The 19,345-nt window shown below is 32.7% G+C and overlaps 1 protein-coding gene across 1 annotated transcript in view; it reads left to right on the top strand.

Moving 5' to 3' along the window:
• Nucleotides 1-19,345, top strand: part of LOC111045263 (semaphorin-5B) — a 272,649-nt gene that overhangs the window by 234,650 nt on the left and 18,654 nt on the right. Inside the window, exons 5-10 of the mRNA XM_039427109.1 lie at nucleotides 5,061-5,268; nucleotides 7,253-7,552; nucleotides 9,712-9,809; nucleotides 10,021-10,317; nucleotides 14,323-14,482; nucleotides 17,646-17,859. Of these exons, the coding sequence (XP_039283043.1) occupies nucleotides 5,061-5,268; nucleotides 7,253-7,552; nucleotides 9,712-9,809; nucleotides 10,021-10,317; nucleotides 14,323-14,482; nucleotides 17,646-17,859 (1,277 nt within the window). The remainder of the gene's footprint in view (nucleotides 1-5,060; nucleotides 5,269-7,252; nucleotides 7,553-9,711; nucleotides 9,810-10,020; nucleotides 10,318-14,322; nucleotides 14,483-17,645; nucleotides 17,860-19,345) is intronic.

The following is a 19,345-nucleotide window of genomic DNA, read 5'->3' as shown; positions in this document are numbered from 1 at the left end:
AAAGACATAAAAAGCTAGAGGTGTTTTAAATACACGTTTTTCTGTAAGGAGGTATTATCCTTCAAATTGACCCAACTGAAACTGCATCCTGAACGAGCTCATAGGTGTACCTATTAAGTTTGTTCCAATAAAATAATATTAAAAACTGGATACTTCACAACTATTACTTCCATCTTAATATTTTATGAGTTCAAAATTTTTTTCAGCTTTTAAAACTATTCATTATTGTCAGGATTAATTCACAATTGATAGCATTTATTTAAAATATACTTACCATTGTTTGAATAAAAAGATTCTATTTTAAATTATTAGCTTAAGATTTAGAAACAGTTGTCTCTACTCCTACTGGCGAACAAGTGTTTCACTTATGCCAGTAGTTCCTCACCTCCAGCCGTATTTAGAGATAGTTGTTCTAGATATTTAGTATAATAATTATTGTTTTTTTCTAATTGTCACATCTTTGTACTGTTTTCTGTGTTTTGGTAAAATAAATTGAATTGAATTGAATATTATTTTCAAGATACTAACTCTTGATCATCTGAAAAGTTTCCAATCGTATTTCATACAATATTTTGGAAGCTTCAAGCTGTCTGAAGAAGAACAGATTTAAAAAAATAGGAATAGTGGAAGCAGTAATTAATAAAAAAGACTAATAATAAATCGAAATGGCTCTTTATAGCCTACTACTATATTGGCACAAAAAAGAGAATAATATAGTATTATATTATATTGTTGACTTTATTCATTACTCTGTGCTACTGGTAATCTATAAAGTATCAAATAATAATTCAAATTGTCTGAATTCTTTACTTATGTATTCAATGTCAAAGGCATGTAAATCCAGTGTCATTGACAAGTATTTTAATATAAATCTTTCTAAATCAATAATATCCTGATTTGATTCAGTTTGTGCTGCTGTTAATCTATGAAATATAGAATAGTGATTCAATTGTATCTATTCTGTACTTTATAATGTATCTAACGTCAACGGAATGTAAAATACAGTGTCTTAATTTGACAAGTATTTTAATAGAAAAATTTCTAAATCAATAATTCCATTCAGTTTTTAATGAACCTAGAGGTTGTTGAATGAGTAAAAAGTTGATCAATTTGATGTTGGGTTGGCCACAAATTGAAAATTCAGTTGATCTGGCAAAGTTCCTAGTGGACTAATGACTCGAGCCAGGCTAATTTTCTGCCGGAGATAAAGTGTCGAAGATCGCAGGATAAGCGACTCTGGAAATTGGAGAAAGCAGTTTGCATCTCACCCGATCACAATCTGACTGTTGCCTCTTAATAAACACGATCAGGTGGATTCGCTGTCATAATTATTTGACGCATAATTTATGGCCCCAGAAATTTTTCTATCAGCTACCTATCTACTTCATTAATTTATCTTGATATAACCACGGAATAAGGAAACCAGTGTTCTTTACTCCGTGATCCAGATTAGTTTTTGCAAATCTTCAAAAGTATTATCTTGAATAAGAAGGCCTAATATTGATGTGAAAAGAAAGGCTTGATATGTTTATTTATCAATATTTCATAAGAGCACTGTTAACAGGAGAAAGATTATTTTTCTAAAATACAGTAGCATTTTGAAAGTCGCAGACACGCTACATGCTATTTAATATTCATCATCTACGCATAATATTTTTTCTGGAATAGTTGAAAATTGCTCCTCATCCACAATTCTCTCATCTTTGCAGATTGTAATCAGTGAGTATAGAATGTAAAAATATGAATTACATTCCATACTCACTGATTGTAACGTGTTTCAAATGACTTTTTGATCTTATAATGATATTTGATGATCAATCAATATTTTTTAAAATTATTTTTGTTCATTTGTTGATCATCTGATTGAGACTTTCATTGAACTGACACCATCTATATTATAGTGCGTGCAGACTTATGCGCCACGAACACGAGCATTTCACTTTTTATCAGCTGATGCTATCCTTATTATATCTGTATCTCACTGTTCCTGTACAAATACCGATTTAATATGAAAAGCATCAGCCGATTAAAAGTGTAATACGCGTGTTTGTGTCGCATAAGTCTGTACGCACCTTCATAAATCATTGATGGCTTGAATGTTCTATAATTAGAACTGAGATGAGCTATTCTCACAATCGTCAAAAATTCCGCCGTCTTAAGTTTTGTACAGTAGATGGATTTGTTGCAAATTTTCAAAAGTTCATTTCAAATCCATGAAATGGTCTCATTCAAAAAAAAGAGATTATTGATGTTGTCTTTTGATGGATGACAATGCAGCAATTCTATTCTTTGTAGTTGAAGAATTTTCATGTATGGGCTTCCTCTGTACAGATTTCTTATTTCTCATTTTATTTTCTTATTGTGCAAACTACTACATTCATAATATAATATAATTATGACATTGGAGGAAAAACTAGGCTGAGCCTGTACTATTTCTCTCCAAAAATTTTGATAAAAAATTAATGTTGTCCAAAGTTTAAGGTTATGATATCACACACTGCTTCTTCACTTGATTTTTGATCCAGGAATAATATTTAAATATTTTGAATTTTGAAGGTGATTAATAAAAACAATATGAAAACTTGTAATACCCTTTATTATTAAAAACTTTAAAATATTACAACAATATTACAGTTTTTAATAATTTCATATTGTTTTTATTAATTTGAAGAATTTTATAGTCTTATAACAATCTATAATTATTATTATTATTAGCGTATGGTTTTGAATGGTCGGAAGGCCCAAAGGGTAGTTCCTCCTCGCCGTATATAGTCCAAAGTTCCCTAATGGGAAACCGGACACTAAGGTTATAGTGAGCACAATACTTTAAATTTACACTTTTCACTTCGGAACAATCTATAATATTATACAGAAAACTGAACATGAATTCACATCGTTACCTTCTGAGTTCTGACACAGTAAAGAGACAAGAGACTGAGATTGTCGCCTCGTTTTGATATGCGTTGACAGTTATTCTATAATTTAATTATTATCATTCTCTTTAATAGTCTCACATTATTCAGAAATGTCGACCAACCTACTTTATTCAACAGCAGTCAAATAAAACATGAAAATGACCCTCGACATTTCTGAACGATGTTTCCAATAATGTCAAAGCAGTTGTAGGCCTACACTTGTCATCAACATACATGTATTGCTTGTATGTTGTTGTATAGATCTTATTTATCATTGCGATCTGAGCTGTGAAGGTCACTACAGTTAGCACTGTAATTTTCTATTCGCAGCCATTTTAACAAATCATTACCAATCATAAATCCGACCACACTACACTTATTTATGTTCAATAATATAGTGCTCATTGTGGCTTGAAGCATACCACATTATGTTTATTTAGTGCAGTAATTGATTTCAGTCATAAATTTCTGCTCCCCAGCGGCCGATTTGAATATTTGCCTTCCTTATAGATTACATTATCTTTGAATTTATTGGAAAATGAATAGCAGCCTACCTTCCAAGGCTGAGCTACTGTTACTCCCAGCTAATTCAAAATGCGAGAAACCACTTATTTATCGGATACGAACATATGCGTTGAAGTATTCTATAGAAACTTATAATAGAATATAAACTATGTGGAAAATATCTTGTGGTGATGAAGTTTTCAGAATAATTTTGAACTGGCTCAATTATTAATAAATATCATAAAAGTTGCTACTTATTACTAGAGTGAGGTCCACGTTATAATGTCAGTGGAGAAAGGAAGATAGGAGAACAAAGTTGCCGATTCTCTGTCTTGCCACTGCTTTTCATAGAGATTAGCTGATCTTGATATATCCAGGACTTCCTATATACTACATATATAGAGGAGATCCTGGTATATCTCATGTAATATCATCTGTTCATCCTTGTTTAAAATTATCAATTATATTCTATTTTTGTCTCATGAATATATTTTTCAATGATAAATTATTGAGATTGAATATTCTGTTTATCAATCATATTCCTACTTGTTGACAAACGATCTGGCAACGTTGCGGAGCTGAAAAAGGATAAAGCTGTCTGCTTTTCGAATGATAGACAAGGATAGCAACACCAATGTCAATCAAATACTGCTATTACATCTTTTATTCACTTTAGGCCTAAGCTATATAATTATGGATTAAAGGGTAAAAGGACAAAAAGGTAACGCTACAATAACAATCACCCTAAAGCTGCGTTTACACCAAAGTTATTAACAAAATGTTTTTTCCCATCCTTATAGATTCTATTAAACTGATCGGAACTTCACAAACACATAATGCTCAATCATATTAAATATTGCTCATCATGTGTATGATAAGCTATGTTCAATCTAATACAATCTATAAGGACGGAGAAATAAACATTTTGTTAATATCTTTGATGTAAACACACTACAATCTTCCTCTAAACCATGATTATGTAACCCTATTTATATAATACAGTAATAATTATTGTGGAATTTTTTATGTAAATGAAATGATGAATGAGTCAAGAATGATATTATAGGTAATCGTATCTATGAATGTATAACTGAATGAATGAATGAAAATGTTATTAAAATGAAATATTTATTACAATTCAGTATACAGTATTTGAATAACTTTAATTCATATTTATTTATTTAGCGTATGGAAGATACACAACAAATATATAGCTCATGAGTATCAAATGCCTAGATATAGCCTACACTCTACATTTCCAAATTCTTTGAGATGTTGTGTTGTTTCCGGTCAGGAGAACATAAGTTTGTCTGACCGCCATTATTTGCTAGTCGACTTAGCGTTACCCAATGTGCACCATGGAGGAGAACTAGCGTTACACATAGTCAAGTTGAAAATCTGATTGCTGGAACAATTTTGAGGTTAAAGAAGGTTGAAACTCAATTTTCACAGAAAAAAAAAACATTTTCAAAATCATCTTCACCAACACAAATATCCAAAATTACTTCAAATGGTAATTTATCACATAAAAACAATCCAAATATAGATTTCTGTTGGAAATTTGCACCCAAAAAACGTTTAGCTATGCTGCTAATCATATATTAATCACTAATAAGATAACTTTTCTGTTTTGTTTAACAGGGACTCACTGTACAGGCTATCTCTGAACAGTCTGCAGAAGTTGGAAAAAGCTCTGTGGTTGGCGCCGGCTGAGAAGGTGAAGATGTGCCAAGTGAAGGGCCAATCAGAGATGGACTGCCACAACTTCATCAAGGTCCTCTTGACCAATGGCAGGAAGCTATTCACATGTGGAACCAATGCATTCTCGCCTCAGTGCTCCTGGAGAGAGGTCTGCTCATTTCTAGAAATATTTTCAATACTTCCTCTTCTTCTTAAGGCTGTTTGGTACACTTTTTTATTTAAATTGGATAATCTTTTTCAATATAATTGTTAAGATCATTATAAGAGTGAGAAAAAGTGGCAACTGAAATTTTCAAGTGGTCTAATAAGTGAGTTATGGGTCGTTGAAGTGCTAACTCCATTTTCTTTCCAGATCATAAACGGTTTCGACTATATTAACAGAACTTTTCTAAAAAAATTCAAAAAATGTATCTTTCCAAACTAAAACATTTTATTCCCCATATCGTTCATAAATAAAAAACTAACATTTTTTTGTAAATTCGATAACTTGTTTATTTAGGCATAAATCGCGATAAAACGCATATTAGAGCAAAGCCAATGATATATTGAATGTATTAAAAAAACTCCACTGGAAAATTCGAAACCGTTTATGATATGGAAAGAAAACGGAGTTTAGCAGTTCAACAACCCATAACTCGCTTATTAGACCACTTAAAAATTTCAGTTGCCACTTTTTCTCACTCTTATAATGATCTTAACAATTATATTGAAAAAAAAATCCAATTTAAATAATAAAAAAGTGTACCGAACAGCGTTAACTCTCTCATCCTTTTTCCTACTCTTATATTCTTCTTCTTCATCTTCTCCTACTTCTCCACCTTCTCATTCCCGGTTTGACCAAGCTCGGTAAAGACATTTGAACATGGTCAAGTCAGGCACGGTTTACAAGTGCACTGGAACATATTAATTTGATTTCTGTGTGATTACTGTAATATCAATATGGTGATACAGTAGTTGCTATAGTTAGTTGATTCAAGTGTACACTTGTAAATCGTACCCGGCTTGACAATATACAGATGATAGAGCTTGGTGGAACTGGGAATACTAAAAATGCAAATAAAATTAATTGTAGGGAAATTAACCTACTCAACTATGGAAAACCCATGTACTAGAGCAGGTGTAGTAGTAATAAATTTAGAGTGGGGGTGCAAATACGTTGGGTAAATGAACTCACATATTGTTAGAAATTATGTTTTCTAATTAATAAAAACAATTTAAAACTTGTAGTAGCCTTTTATTAAAACATTTTTAAAACTTAAAAATATTTTAACGACTAGTATCGACCATTCGCCATTTTCAATTTCAAATGGCCAATGGTCGAAACTAGTCGTTAAAATATTTTCAAGTTTTGAAAATGTTTTAATAAAAGGCTACTACAAGCTTTTATATTGTTTTTATTGATTTGAATAAAGTAGCCCATATAAGTGAAGTAAAATTATGTTTTCTATATAATTTCTTCCAGTTGTAATCCAGTTTTTGACAGCGCTTTTAAATTTTCCTGAGTTTTCTATTATCTTGATGTGTGCAAGAAGTAAATTGTAGAGTTTTGGTGCTAGGTGGTTGAAGTGTCGTTGGCAATAACATTTTATAGTTTTAAAATTTTCAATAATTTAATACTATATTTTCCAGTTATCAGTGATTCAATAATAAATTATCAGTTATCAGTGATTTAATCAATAATTTAATTCTATATTTTCCAGTTATCAGTGTTGGTTTAGTAAAATAGTTTTATTTAATTTGGTTTTCAAATTATCTAAATTCTAAATTCCTAGTTTATTTTCAGACTTATTTTTTAGACTAAATCATTATTTAGACGACTCATATTTTTTATACTAAAGTTGGACAAAACTTATGAAGTGATGAACATTCTATTTTTGGAGAATTTCTATATAAATTTGTGAAAGGAACAGTTTTGTGATTTAAGCCTGTTGCTACTTTCCCAATCATTCATAGTTGAGAATTATATTGTATCTATGAATGTATATAAATATTTGAATATTATTCGAAATGTTTTGATAATTAACACAAATAACAAAAGTTGGAAAATATGTTCTACACATTTGAACCACCAGACAATATGAATGACACCCTGAAGAAGTGCGCCCAATGCTATAAATTGTAAATTGTTTCAGATGGAAGACGTGAGCCGCGTATCGGACTGGGTGCGCGGGGTGGCCATGTGTCCGTATTCGCCGTATGCGAACAGCACATCGCTTCTGACCGACGCCGGCGTCTACTTCGCTGGCTCGCCGATGGATTTCACCGGCGCCGATTCGGCGATTGTGCGCGACTTAGGCGCACTCAACCTGCGCACTATTCAGTACAACAGCAAGTGGCTCAACGAACCCCAGTTTGTCGGATCGTTCGAGACTGAGTCGTTCGTCTTCTTCATGTTCCGCGAGAGCGCGGTCGAGTATATCAACTGTGGAAAGGTAGGTCACAGACTAGAACCATAGAGAAACAATAGCGTAAGTAGATATCCCTTGGTATAGGGCGTTTATGTCGCAACTTTTACTGTTAACTGTCAATTATTGTAGATTTTTACTTTTTTGGTCGGGTGAGAGTGTATGAACGGCATAATATGAGATACTACCAGCGTCACACAGCTTTATGGGAAAGAACTACGTGAAGACTATCGGTTTGAGATAACAGTAAAAGTTGCGACATAAACGCCTTTTACCATGGGATATCAACTTATGCAATTATTTCTCTATGCTAGAACCCAGTTGCACAAAAACCTGTTCATGATCAAATCCTACCTATTACCTTACCTATTTAGTAGGTTAACCATGCCCTTCTCCACAAGCCATTAGGCAGAAGAAGTATTGGTAGATCAAGGAAGAGATGGACGCCGGAACAGGCTTGAAAAGCCATGACGACGATGATGATTGTGATAAAATTTAACAAACATTTTTTGTGCAAAAGGCTTTTGTGCAAACGGTACTAAATTTCACTTAAGGGGCTTACATATTGGTCAAGTTTACTTGAATTCAAGCTCTGTGCAGAATGAATGTAATTTGCAAACTTTCAGTCAAGTTTACAACAACAGAAATTTGAATCCACTATACCAATGTAGACACTTCTTCAAGTAGATAATGATAATGTTCGACTTTTGGATTCAACTTAAATCTTGAAGGTAATAATTAGATTATAAATGGGGAAAAAAGAATATAAACAGTTGTTAGTTGATGTAGAATTTATAAAAAAACATCTAAATAAAGAAGTACCAAATAAATAAGGTATGATGCAAGAAAATTAATAAGAAAACATTGAGATCAATCAGATTTTCAATTCATAATTATACTTTTGAGGCTATGAAAACTTGACATCAAGTTTTCGAAATCGCCCATTTTACTCAAACGTTAGAAAATACTTGTTCAAGTAAACTTGACTAATATAAACCCCCCTTTAGAGTGACCACTAACAACAGGACAAGTGTGTTAAACATTATTTGTCTACACACATGCTTGTCATACATGTATCATCAGCGAAAGGCTTTGAACAAACCTTGTTAGGTTAGGTTTTTGTATCTTCGATTTTTCGTTTTTATTTTTTCCTTGCTGTTCTATTCGAGGTAAAATTATTTTTGTATCATCATCATACTTTCCAGTGGTTTATCTATTGTTATTGGTTGTTTATTTTATGTTAGAAGCTGCTGTTTTTAGTTCGAAACCTTTCGCGTGAATATCTTTTTCGTTTTAAGCGAGATGCCCGTTCACACATGTTCAACACACTTGTACTGTGGTTAGTGGCCACCCCAAGGGTGAAAGCTTAGGGGAGCGTCAATGATTGAGAGTGTTTAATGTAATGCATGTATTCATTCAATCAATTCATTTATTTCACAAACAAACATAATACAAAATAACAAAGAGATATATAAAAATGTGAAATAAAAGTAGACAACCCTAGGCATAAGCCCGTTTGGGGTGTACTACTCCTAATAAAACAACTTAAAAAAACTCAGAGGAGTGAGGCCACTTCGCTCTATAAATAATAAACTTGGCATAATAAATTATAACAAAGTAAAATATACATTTTTTCTGCTACTGTAGCCCATCACATGAAAACAAGGATGAAATAATTATATTATGATAAATAAAAGTTATACAGAGATAAAACAAAAATGGAAAATTTACAATACAAAATGCATACTCTAAAAAGGATAAGTTAACTAGATTTATCCAGGATTTAATAATAATTGATGAAATTTCTTATTTAAGAATATCATCTTACAATTTTCAAAAATGATTCAGTCATTAACACTGAGCAGGTAGTTTTTCAAACATTTCAGAAATGAATGTGAGAGTTCCTGGCAATTGAGATATTGTGACACTAGATTGAACAATCTAGGACCATTAAAATAATATGAATGTTGGAATATGTATAGAAATGGGAGAGAGCATACCGTTTATCTATATGTTCGCCACCATCTAAGTACATGCTGCCAACAATTCTGAAGATTGAAGTCTCGCCGCTCCACTATGTTTGCACCCAAATAAGTCGAAAAATGTAGACTGTAAAAAGCTAGTATTCTAAAAATATGATCTATAAAAAAATTATTGTGAATAAGAATTTGTATTTGTTTGTTCAGATTGTGTACTCCCGTATCGCCAGAGTTTGCAAGAACGACAGCGGAGGACAACATCAGAATATTTGCGTTTGTTTCTATCTTCACGAAACTCTGTTTTTGTGACATGAGAAAGCTCTACTTATACAAAGAATAATACTGTATACTGTGTGCGGTTATAGGGTACTGTATCAACATGTTTTGTCAATCCTTTACATTCAATTGAACAGTTTTATAATAGCTGTATATCTATTATTTGATATCTATCAACATTAGTACTCAAGTACACCAATCCTAACAATTTATTGAACTGTGACATGTTTGTGTTTACAGGAACAGTATCGCCGGCTCGGCAATCTGCTCGTTCAACCTGACCGCGATTCAAGCCGCGTTCAACGGGCCGTTCAAGCACCAGGAGACGAGCGGCTCGGCGTGGGAGCGATCAGTGTCGCATCAGCACACGCGACACGCACAGTGCCTCGACAGCGCCACGCCCAAGATGAGTGAGCTGTCGCGATATCAGCTGATGGACGCCGCTGTCCAGCCGGTCACTCAGGATCCGCTCTATGTGGGCAAGCTGGAGACAATCACGCATATCGCCGTAGATGTGTTGGCTACCAAATATCATAGGTCAGTGTCATCATTCAAGCAAGTTACACTGTTATGTTGCATGCACATATTGGCTCAGTCGCTGGCCCAGCCTGGTAACCCAACGTTGACAAATGCGAAGGCCAGCGCTGGCAAACCATCCATCCACAAACTGGCGCTGGTCGACATTGGCCTTCATTGGGATTGTATGTCGTGATTAAGTGACACCATAGAGAAACGATAGCATAAGTAGATATTCCATGGTATAGGGCGTTTATGTCGCACTTTTACTGTTAGCCGATAGTTCACGTACTTCTTTCCTATGCAGCTGTGTGACGCTGGTAGTCTCTCAAATTGTGCCGTTCATACACTATCACCCCGACAAAAGAGTAAAGATTGACAATAATCGACAGTAATCAGCTTGAGATAACAGTAAAAGTTGCGATATAAACTCCCTATACCATGGGATATCTACTTACACTATTGTTTCTCAATGGTGACACATCACTACCCAAAAGTCGCCACTTCATCAAAATAAGCATGTCAATGCGGCATTATAAACTGTTGCTTGATGCAAGAAGTACCTATGTCAAAATATCAACTTTCTCACAAATCAGCTTGAAAGTTCACCTTATTTTAACAACTCCAACGCTTATTCAACAATCAAATCAAATCTTTATTTCTCCCAAAAACACAATTACAATGACAATGGTTATAAAAACGTGAAACACAATATAAAATTAAAAACGAATTACCATAAACTAGGATAAAAATTTATATTTATATATATTTTTTTATATATTTTTATTTTATATTTATTTTATATTTATATTTAATATAAATATATTAAACGAGAAGTCCCTGCAAGGTTCGAAAAAACCTGCAAACCTACAAATAGGAAAAATAGATAAAAACATTTGTCAGTCAATGTAGAATGTATAGAAACAAGTAAATGAAAATTTTGAGGTGCATTTTCGTTTGTGCGTAAATTTCCGTACGGTAGTCGACGACGGCAAGCATTGTTGACATTCATATTGTTCAAATATTTCAAGTGTGCTAAAACAGATGATCAAATAACTTTTCATTATTTGTGTTTATTATTAAATAATAAAAACATTTCTTATAATATCAAAATATTGCAATTTGAAAGTATAAAAAGTATAAACGCATGATCCCCCATTAAAACATAATTGAACATAATATTTTAGGTTATTTAGACAAATTGAAATCTTCCCAATCTGAGATCCTCACCATGTCGTGGTCGACAACGGCATTTACGCACAAACGAAAACCCAGCTTAAGATGCAAAAATAACGATGCATGGAGAAGAAATCTTTGAGATTAATTGGTTTTTACTTCATAATTATATAATTTTGAGGTTAGGAAAACGTGTCAAGTAACTTGACTTCAAGTTTTCAAAATCGCCCATTCAACTCGAACTTTGGAAAAACTTGAATTCAAGTAAACTTGATCAATGTAAACACAGCTCAAGCCAAGAAACCTAGAAGGGTGGAAGTATAAAAATGTAGAATTTTAAAAATGTATGAATTCAGGCGAGTTGGGACCTTCCCGCAAGGGACTCCCCACCAACAAAAGTCATACGATTTACTTTTCAATGAAATGGATTTGGATAGAATTTCTTAAAAAGGATTTGGAACAGAATTCTGGATATTTTTTGAAATTGAAACAATTTTTAATTTACTAGTGATTAGAGTATTATATTCACTAGTAGTTCTTTGAACAGTAGACCTCGCGCTCAGTAAGTTACATTGACCTAAAATAAATAATTTATCAATTTAAAATGTCTAGAAAAAATCCTAAATAAACATAGAGCTTTCTGATTCTGTCCTATCGTACCGTGACGTGTCGTCCCGGAATGTGAGTGTGAGCGCTGTTATCAGGTCTGGCTGCAACTATCTACAACGTTGATGGAAAGATACATTTTCAAGATGTTCGATGTTTTTGAACGAGTAGTATTATAGTCTACTAGACAGCTGATTTATGATGAATAATTATTCTATAGTCTGAGTTTTACTCTAATATTGGCGTATGAAGGAGGCTCCTCTTTCCTTTTATATTATCCTTGAAATGCAAAATTTCAAAAAACATTGTATATGCGTCGACGCGCAATTTAAAAAGGAACATACCTGTCAAATTTCATAAAAATCTATTACCGCGTTTCGCTGAAATGCGCAACATATAAACATTAAGAGAAATGCCAAACCGTCAACTTGAATCTTAGACCTCACTTCGCTCGGTCAGTTACTGTATAACCGAATTGTTAAAAAACAGCTTCAATTGAAATGCATTAGATGTATGCTTGTAAACCAGTGGATTCTAAAATGTTCAACTTTTGAAAAGTCTTGCAAAACCTGTAGATTTTTACGGTGATTTAAAATATGTTATTAGTTCAGTCACACTCTAAACTACGGTGTAGTGCATCAGCAATTAATGCATAGCTTACATTTTATTTCAAATAATATTGAATGAAAATTAACGGTCTGATTCATTTTAATCGACCATAAACAGTGAAGCTTGTTCAACAACAAAGTATATATTATTAAACATGTGCATGTTTAGTTGAGAAGTGTAATTATGATAAGATATGCATGTGGATTGTCTTGTTACAGGAATTATCTTGTCTCTCATCCATGTATGCTGTTATCATAATTAACTTATGTCATACAGCTATTTTTACTAATGAAGTAATGACTTTTATCATGTTCACAACCAAGTGAGCGTGCACGTCAAATGACATCATTGAAAATTTTGACTTGATGTTCAGTAATTTGTTTTTTTCCTGAAAAAGGAAAGATTCTCTTTTGCAAAATAAATGATCAATTTTTATTAATAATCATGTTGTATGATGTACCTATTGCTTCCGTAACCTAATAAGGCAAATAAAATGGATCTTGATTCTATACGTAGACAATAGATCTCATGATACAATAAATTCGACTGAGTCACTGTCAATGTTAAGTCACAGACAATATTATTATTGGATAAATATAAAGAAATGTTTCGATCATGATTCAATTCAATATGTCAGTATTCATAATAGATAGCACCCAAGCTCCAATATCAAAACAATGCTGACAGTTTGAAGCTGAATTTCTGTAGTGGGTTGAGATTTGATCTGTCAGAATCTCTCATAGACAACACCAAAATAAAAATAAGAATCTTCCAGTAGTATTTATTTATTTAATTCATATCACTTGAAAATGGCATAAATGACCGAAACATGTTGTGATAAAATATTAAAAAAAAGGGTACTGATATTTTTATTTTCTTTATATTTATATTACAAGTAGCCCTATACAGGAAAGATATTATTATTGGATGTATATTGTGGATATGTCCATTCACATATGCCATATGGCGCTATAATGTGGGCAAATTGCAGCTACTCCTTAAACCTTTTTGTGTTACAAAAGAGAGCAGTTAGAACTACTTGCAATGAACCACCTCTCTCTCATTGCTAGCCTTTATTCATAAGACTGGGAGTTATGAGTTTGCCATGTATTTTATAAAGCAATGCTTGTTGTTTGTGAAGTATAACTTAAATTTATTTTGTAGTCATAATAATGTCCACTCTCATTACACACGGAATTTATTAAACATCCGAAATGAATTTAACTATTATAGATCTAGTCATACTAGTTGTAAGACCTGGGCAATCAAATTGTATAACCACCTACCATTAGATATAAGAGAACTACCAGAGAAGGAATACAAACAGAAAATTAAAGAGTTCCTATTGAAGAAATGTTTTATATAGTTTAGAACAGTATTTTAGCATTAGGTTGGACAGCATAGAATGATGTGATACTTTTTTATGTTTAGTGTCAAGTTGTATGATTTTTATGTATATTGACAGTGTCTGTACAATAAATATTTCATATAATCTGCCTTGGGCAATAAATGAAATTTGAATGTGAATTTGAAGTATATGTTTTATTTCATTATACAATAAATTTGAAACTTCAAAAAGATCAGTGGATATTTTTAATTCTATCAATAATTATTCATATAAATTATTTTTTGCAGAGCTGTACATGTGCTGTATGTTGCCACAGTTGAAGGATACATAAAAAAGATTTCAGTACTGACCAGAACGCAAAAAACATGCGTATTGGAAGTTTGGCGTCCCTTCCCAGTTGACAGCCCTCAAACAAATATCCTGTCACTCAGTTATCTGAAAGAAACGGTTAGTAGCGTCGTTTTTAATAATGTAATTAATCTTAATGTAAATGTACGAAATGTTGGTGATTAATGAACCACTATTACCTTATTTCAATAATAAATTATTAATAACTAAGGTTCTAAAAGATAAAAATATTCTTTAATAGGGCGAGTACCGAAAGAAGATGCGAAGGATTTGGAGCATCTTATAACCGTAGGAAAAGAATTGATGTAACAGTACCTAGACCGAATCTCACAATGTTTAAAAAATTCTATGCTTTTTTTGCGCCAAAATTTTATAATCTATCGCCGGAAACCATAAAGGAAATCAACAATAGAACCATATTTCTGAAACGTCTAAAAGAATACTCATTCAACTAGTCGACACAAGCAGCTTTTTCATTTCTATAATATAATTGTCATACAGGAAAACATTCTATCATTCACAATCAAATTTTATATATCGTATATTGTTTTTTACATCTACTTAGCAAAAATTAACTTAGTCTTTATTGAAGTTAAAATAACTGATCAAAAATGGAGGACGCATGCAATTACCTTCTTCTTTTTATATTATCATTATTTATTTATTTTTCCCACCTGAGCAACAAGTTAGCTAAATCTGATTATAAGTGCGGTATAAATTGAAGCGAGTTAGCAGGTCTTGTCCTGAATACTGTTATATTTAATTAGAAGTAACCAAATGAATTAATAGAAGAGCAAATATACTAAGATGATACTCCATCCCCCACAGGCTAAGCCTTGGGATGTTTCTCTTATGTTTCCACTGCTTTGTAATTGTTTATCATTGTGTAAGCGACTATTGATATATACTTATATGCCTATATTTCGTTAGTTCCTTTACATTTATTTGTTGTTGTCACACATATTTATGTAAGTGTTTTTCTGTAAGTATTGGAAATGAAATTTTATTTGATTTGAGATAGTGAAAACAATAGACATTGATAAAAACCAATATAAAAACTTGTAATGCCGCCCTTCAATTAATTTGAATGGAGTAGCCCATATAAGTGAACTGATTCTATGAAAACTATAGCTATATTCAATTCTAGTGCATCAAGTTGTGGAGTACCGTAATTCACAATGCTGTACTTAAATTTAATCTTCATTTATTTATTTATGAAATTTAACTATTTTATAATAATTATTTATGTAATTTATGCTGTCCTTTACAATACTGTTCTTTACAATGCCGCATTGACATTGGCTTCAATCCTTAGGTTATCATCTTATAGTCTATCGCCCGGTTTCTAGGACACTTTTTAAATTCAAATGACCATTAATTCTTTATTTTATTTATAGGATTAATGATACTTTAGATTTAACAGGACTCGTAGAAGACGGGCCTAGATTTATGCCCGGTGTATTTACAAATGAACTTTGAATCTTGACAAATAATACATTGATTGTGAAGTTCTCTAATACTGTTGCAATAAGATATACCGTACATCTATTTATGAAGGCACTAATGCCCAATTTTGAAGGTATTTTTAATCATTTTCGAACACTTAAATTACGACATAGCAGTCTGATTGAGCAAACTGCTATGTCGTAATTCAAGTGTTCAAAAGTGTTTTATTAACAAGCAGTTTGTAATGGAAAGAAACATGGAAGGGCATTTTTAATGTTCAAATTGGAAGGTGAATAGAACTTATCAAATAGTATCTTAACATTAATCATTTCAATAATATATTGAAAGTCTCAGAAACAACAACCTAATTGATACAAATATTCAATTTCCAAAAATATGAATGAATTATTAGAGAAAACCGTTAATATATGAAAATGTATGTGAATATAATTATATTTTACAAATTAATTCTTAACATCACTGTCTCAAGGTACATCACTATAATTATGTGTCTGGGTTAGGTTTGTCATACATGACATCAAAACCCATTCAATTTTATTGAAATATTATTTTATGAGTTGGAAATCCAGTCGTGGATTAAATTATTAAAATGTAATTGATAAAGCGATTAGATCTCCAATGTGTGAAGATGAAACGTGTATTTTATCACGTTTCGAGAAGGCAATATTATGATTTTGAGCTCCGTGCTATACAAACAAGAGTAAGTTGGCTTTTGGTCTGTGAATCAAGGTCTGCATGGTTTTCACATAAATAGATTTTGCATTTTTCCTTCGAGGACCATATTCTTTGAACCGTTTTTGTGAGCTATAGTTGTTGAGTTAAGGCATTGCTTACCTGAAAGATTCTGTCTTGAGAATTCAATTATAGGCTGTCTCAGTTCGGGCAGTTTAAACCTGCATAATTGTATTTTCAAGATTTGGATTCTTGTAGATGATGTTTTGATTCATCAGCTTGTTTTAGGTTTTTTATTCATACATATATATTATTTTATTTATTTAACGTCGGTAGTGGTTTGATGGAACAGGCCAAGGGACAATTAAGGGAAAGTTAAGTTAATAGTTTTATTGTACATTTTTCAGACCCAAAATTTGAATAATAATTTTGTTCTTCGAAAACCTGAACGACCACAGATTAGCAAAGCGAGTAGCCCTTATTATTCATTCTAATCAGAAATTTTGTCTGTTATATAATAAATTCATATCATTTCAAATAATTATTTCCTTGAACCAGTAATTTTGATTGTTTGTTATAATACAAATCTCAAATTTTGTCTGTTATATAATAAATTCATTTCATTTCAAATAATTATTTCCTTGAACCAGTAATTTTGATTGTTTGTTATAATACAAATCTCAAATGTGAATATAACGATAACGTTTCATTAAATTATATAGTAAATTGTTAACCTTTGATTTATCATTAAAACCACTCAAACTGTTGGTTATAGTTTTTCTTCCTCACAATTACATATAGGCTATTCTTTTCGTTCCCACCGTTACAACTTATTTGGGGAAACTTATTAATAAAATCCTGTTTCAATCACTCCAATCTTTTTGCTAATTTCATATAAACGTACATATTTTCTCCGTCTTTTCATATTTTTCCTATGCTTCCATTGTATACATACTCTCACCTGTTTCTCTGATACTCTGTTTCAATCACTCCAATCTTTTTGCTAATTTCATATAAACATACATATTTTCTCCTTCTTTTCATATTTTTCCTATGCTTCCATTGTAAACATACTCTCACCTTGTGAATAATAAATGTTTATTGGTCAATTTTGTTGATTCAGGACTCGATCTACGTGGGCCTGGAGGATTCTCTGCTGCGGATACCAACGGCGCACTGCAGCCGACACCGGACGGCCAAGGCTTGCATGAACTCGATGGACCCCTACTGCGGCTGGAACGAACTCAAGGAGCAGTGTCTGCCCCCTCCCAACCGCGACCCTCTCGCGTCCTACTGGCAGCAGAATGCCACGCAGTGTCCCGTGCTAACCCATCCTGGTCAGTCCTAAAACTACTTTTCTTCACTCACTTCAATAAACCACCATTCCTTCCAAAGTAGCTTAATTTGCAGATGGAAATAAATTAGAAATTGCATTTGTTCAAATGCTAAGTGATGACTAATTATTATTAAACGAAAATCCCAATTTTCCGGGCTGACAAATAATTTTTGTATAGTATCGCTCATCGAATTTCCATCTAGCTGTTTACCCTGTTGTCAATATTTGCAGTAGAAGTCTTCAGAGTGATTTACAGCATTTAATTGATTATTTTAAACGAGAATGAACAGTTAATTTTACATCAATAAACCTGTATCGTCAGCTACCGTCTATAGAAGGCATTGGCAAGACAGAGGATCGGCAACGTTGTTCCCCTATCTTTCTCCACTGCCATTTTAACGTGAATCTCACTAAAGTAGTTGTTTTTGGTGAAACTATGTGACGCTGGTTGTCTCGCATACAGTGTCGTTCCAACACTCTCACCCGGCCAAAAATAATATTTGACATTAATAAAATAATATTGACAGCAGACGACAGTAATCGGCTAGAATGAGTAAAAAATCAGCTTGAAATTTGGAGCATAAACGATCTATACCAATGGTCGCCAAACTTATGAGCCTGTGAGCTAGAATAGGATTTATAAAACTTCTAGTGAGCTACCAACGAATATTTGACTGAAGAAAGTATCTTTTTTTGCCTATAAAGATACATTTCTAGTGTTGGAATCTACTTGTAGCAAAAAGTATAACAGAAGCTGAAATGTACATTTCAATGAGAGCAGTGGAACGTACTCTTTTTGGTCAAGTATTTACTTGATGTTTGGAGTGTACGTTGTAGCCGCCATTCTGATGCAGTTGTCCAAATGTTCATCAGTCAGTCTGTCCCTATATCGATTTTTCATGAATTTCATACTTGAAAAAGATACTTCACACAAGTAAGTAGAGCTGAACATTATTTCAACCTCAATGCAACTTGAATAATATTTGGATATTTTTCTTTGGGGACTTGAGGCAAAATATTTCCAGTTTTAGAAAGTGATCTGAGAAACAGATCATTTTGAAAATCCACAAATTCCATTTCAACTGAAGCCTGATTGATCTCCACAAAAATGTTGTACAACACAAGCTGCAAAATCTTTTGCGTAGATCTCTACAAAAAAGAGGTGATGAATTGTACCATATTTGATATGCTTTTAAAATCTTGAAATCGTTGATCAAACTGTTGTCTCAATTCTGAAAGAATTGTAACGTATTCTTGGTTATTGCTGCGGTGCTGTGGAGGATTTTTCTCGTCATTGATTTTCTCCAGACTGGGAAAGTGTTCATATTCAAACTGAACGACATTCTTTTGCACGATCATTTCTGTGAGCTACCAAAAACTACCTCACGAGCTAGCTACCACGAGGTAGCTCGCGATTGACTGTTTGGCGACCACTGACCTATACCATAGGATATCTTCTTATACTATTTTCCTGTGTGGTGGTACCC

The sequence above is a fragment of the Nilaparvata lugens genome, chromosome 4, assembly GCF_014356525.2.
Source record: "Nilaparvata lugens isolate BPH chromosome 4, ASM1435652v1, whole genome shotgun sequence".
Lineage (NCBI taxonomy): Eukaryota > Metazoa > Arthropoda > Insecta > Hemiptera > Delphacidae > Nilaparvata > Nilaparvata lugens.
The sequence above is the reverse complement of the archived record's forward strand: the minus strand, read 5'-3'. Positions and strand labels throughout refer to the sequence as shown.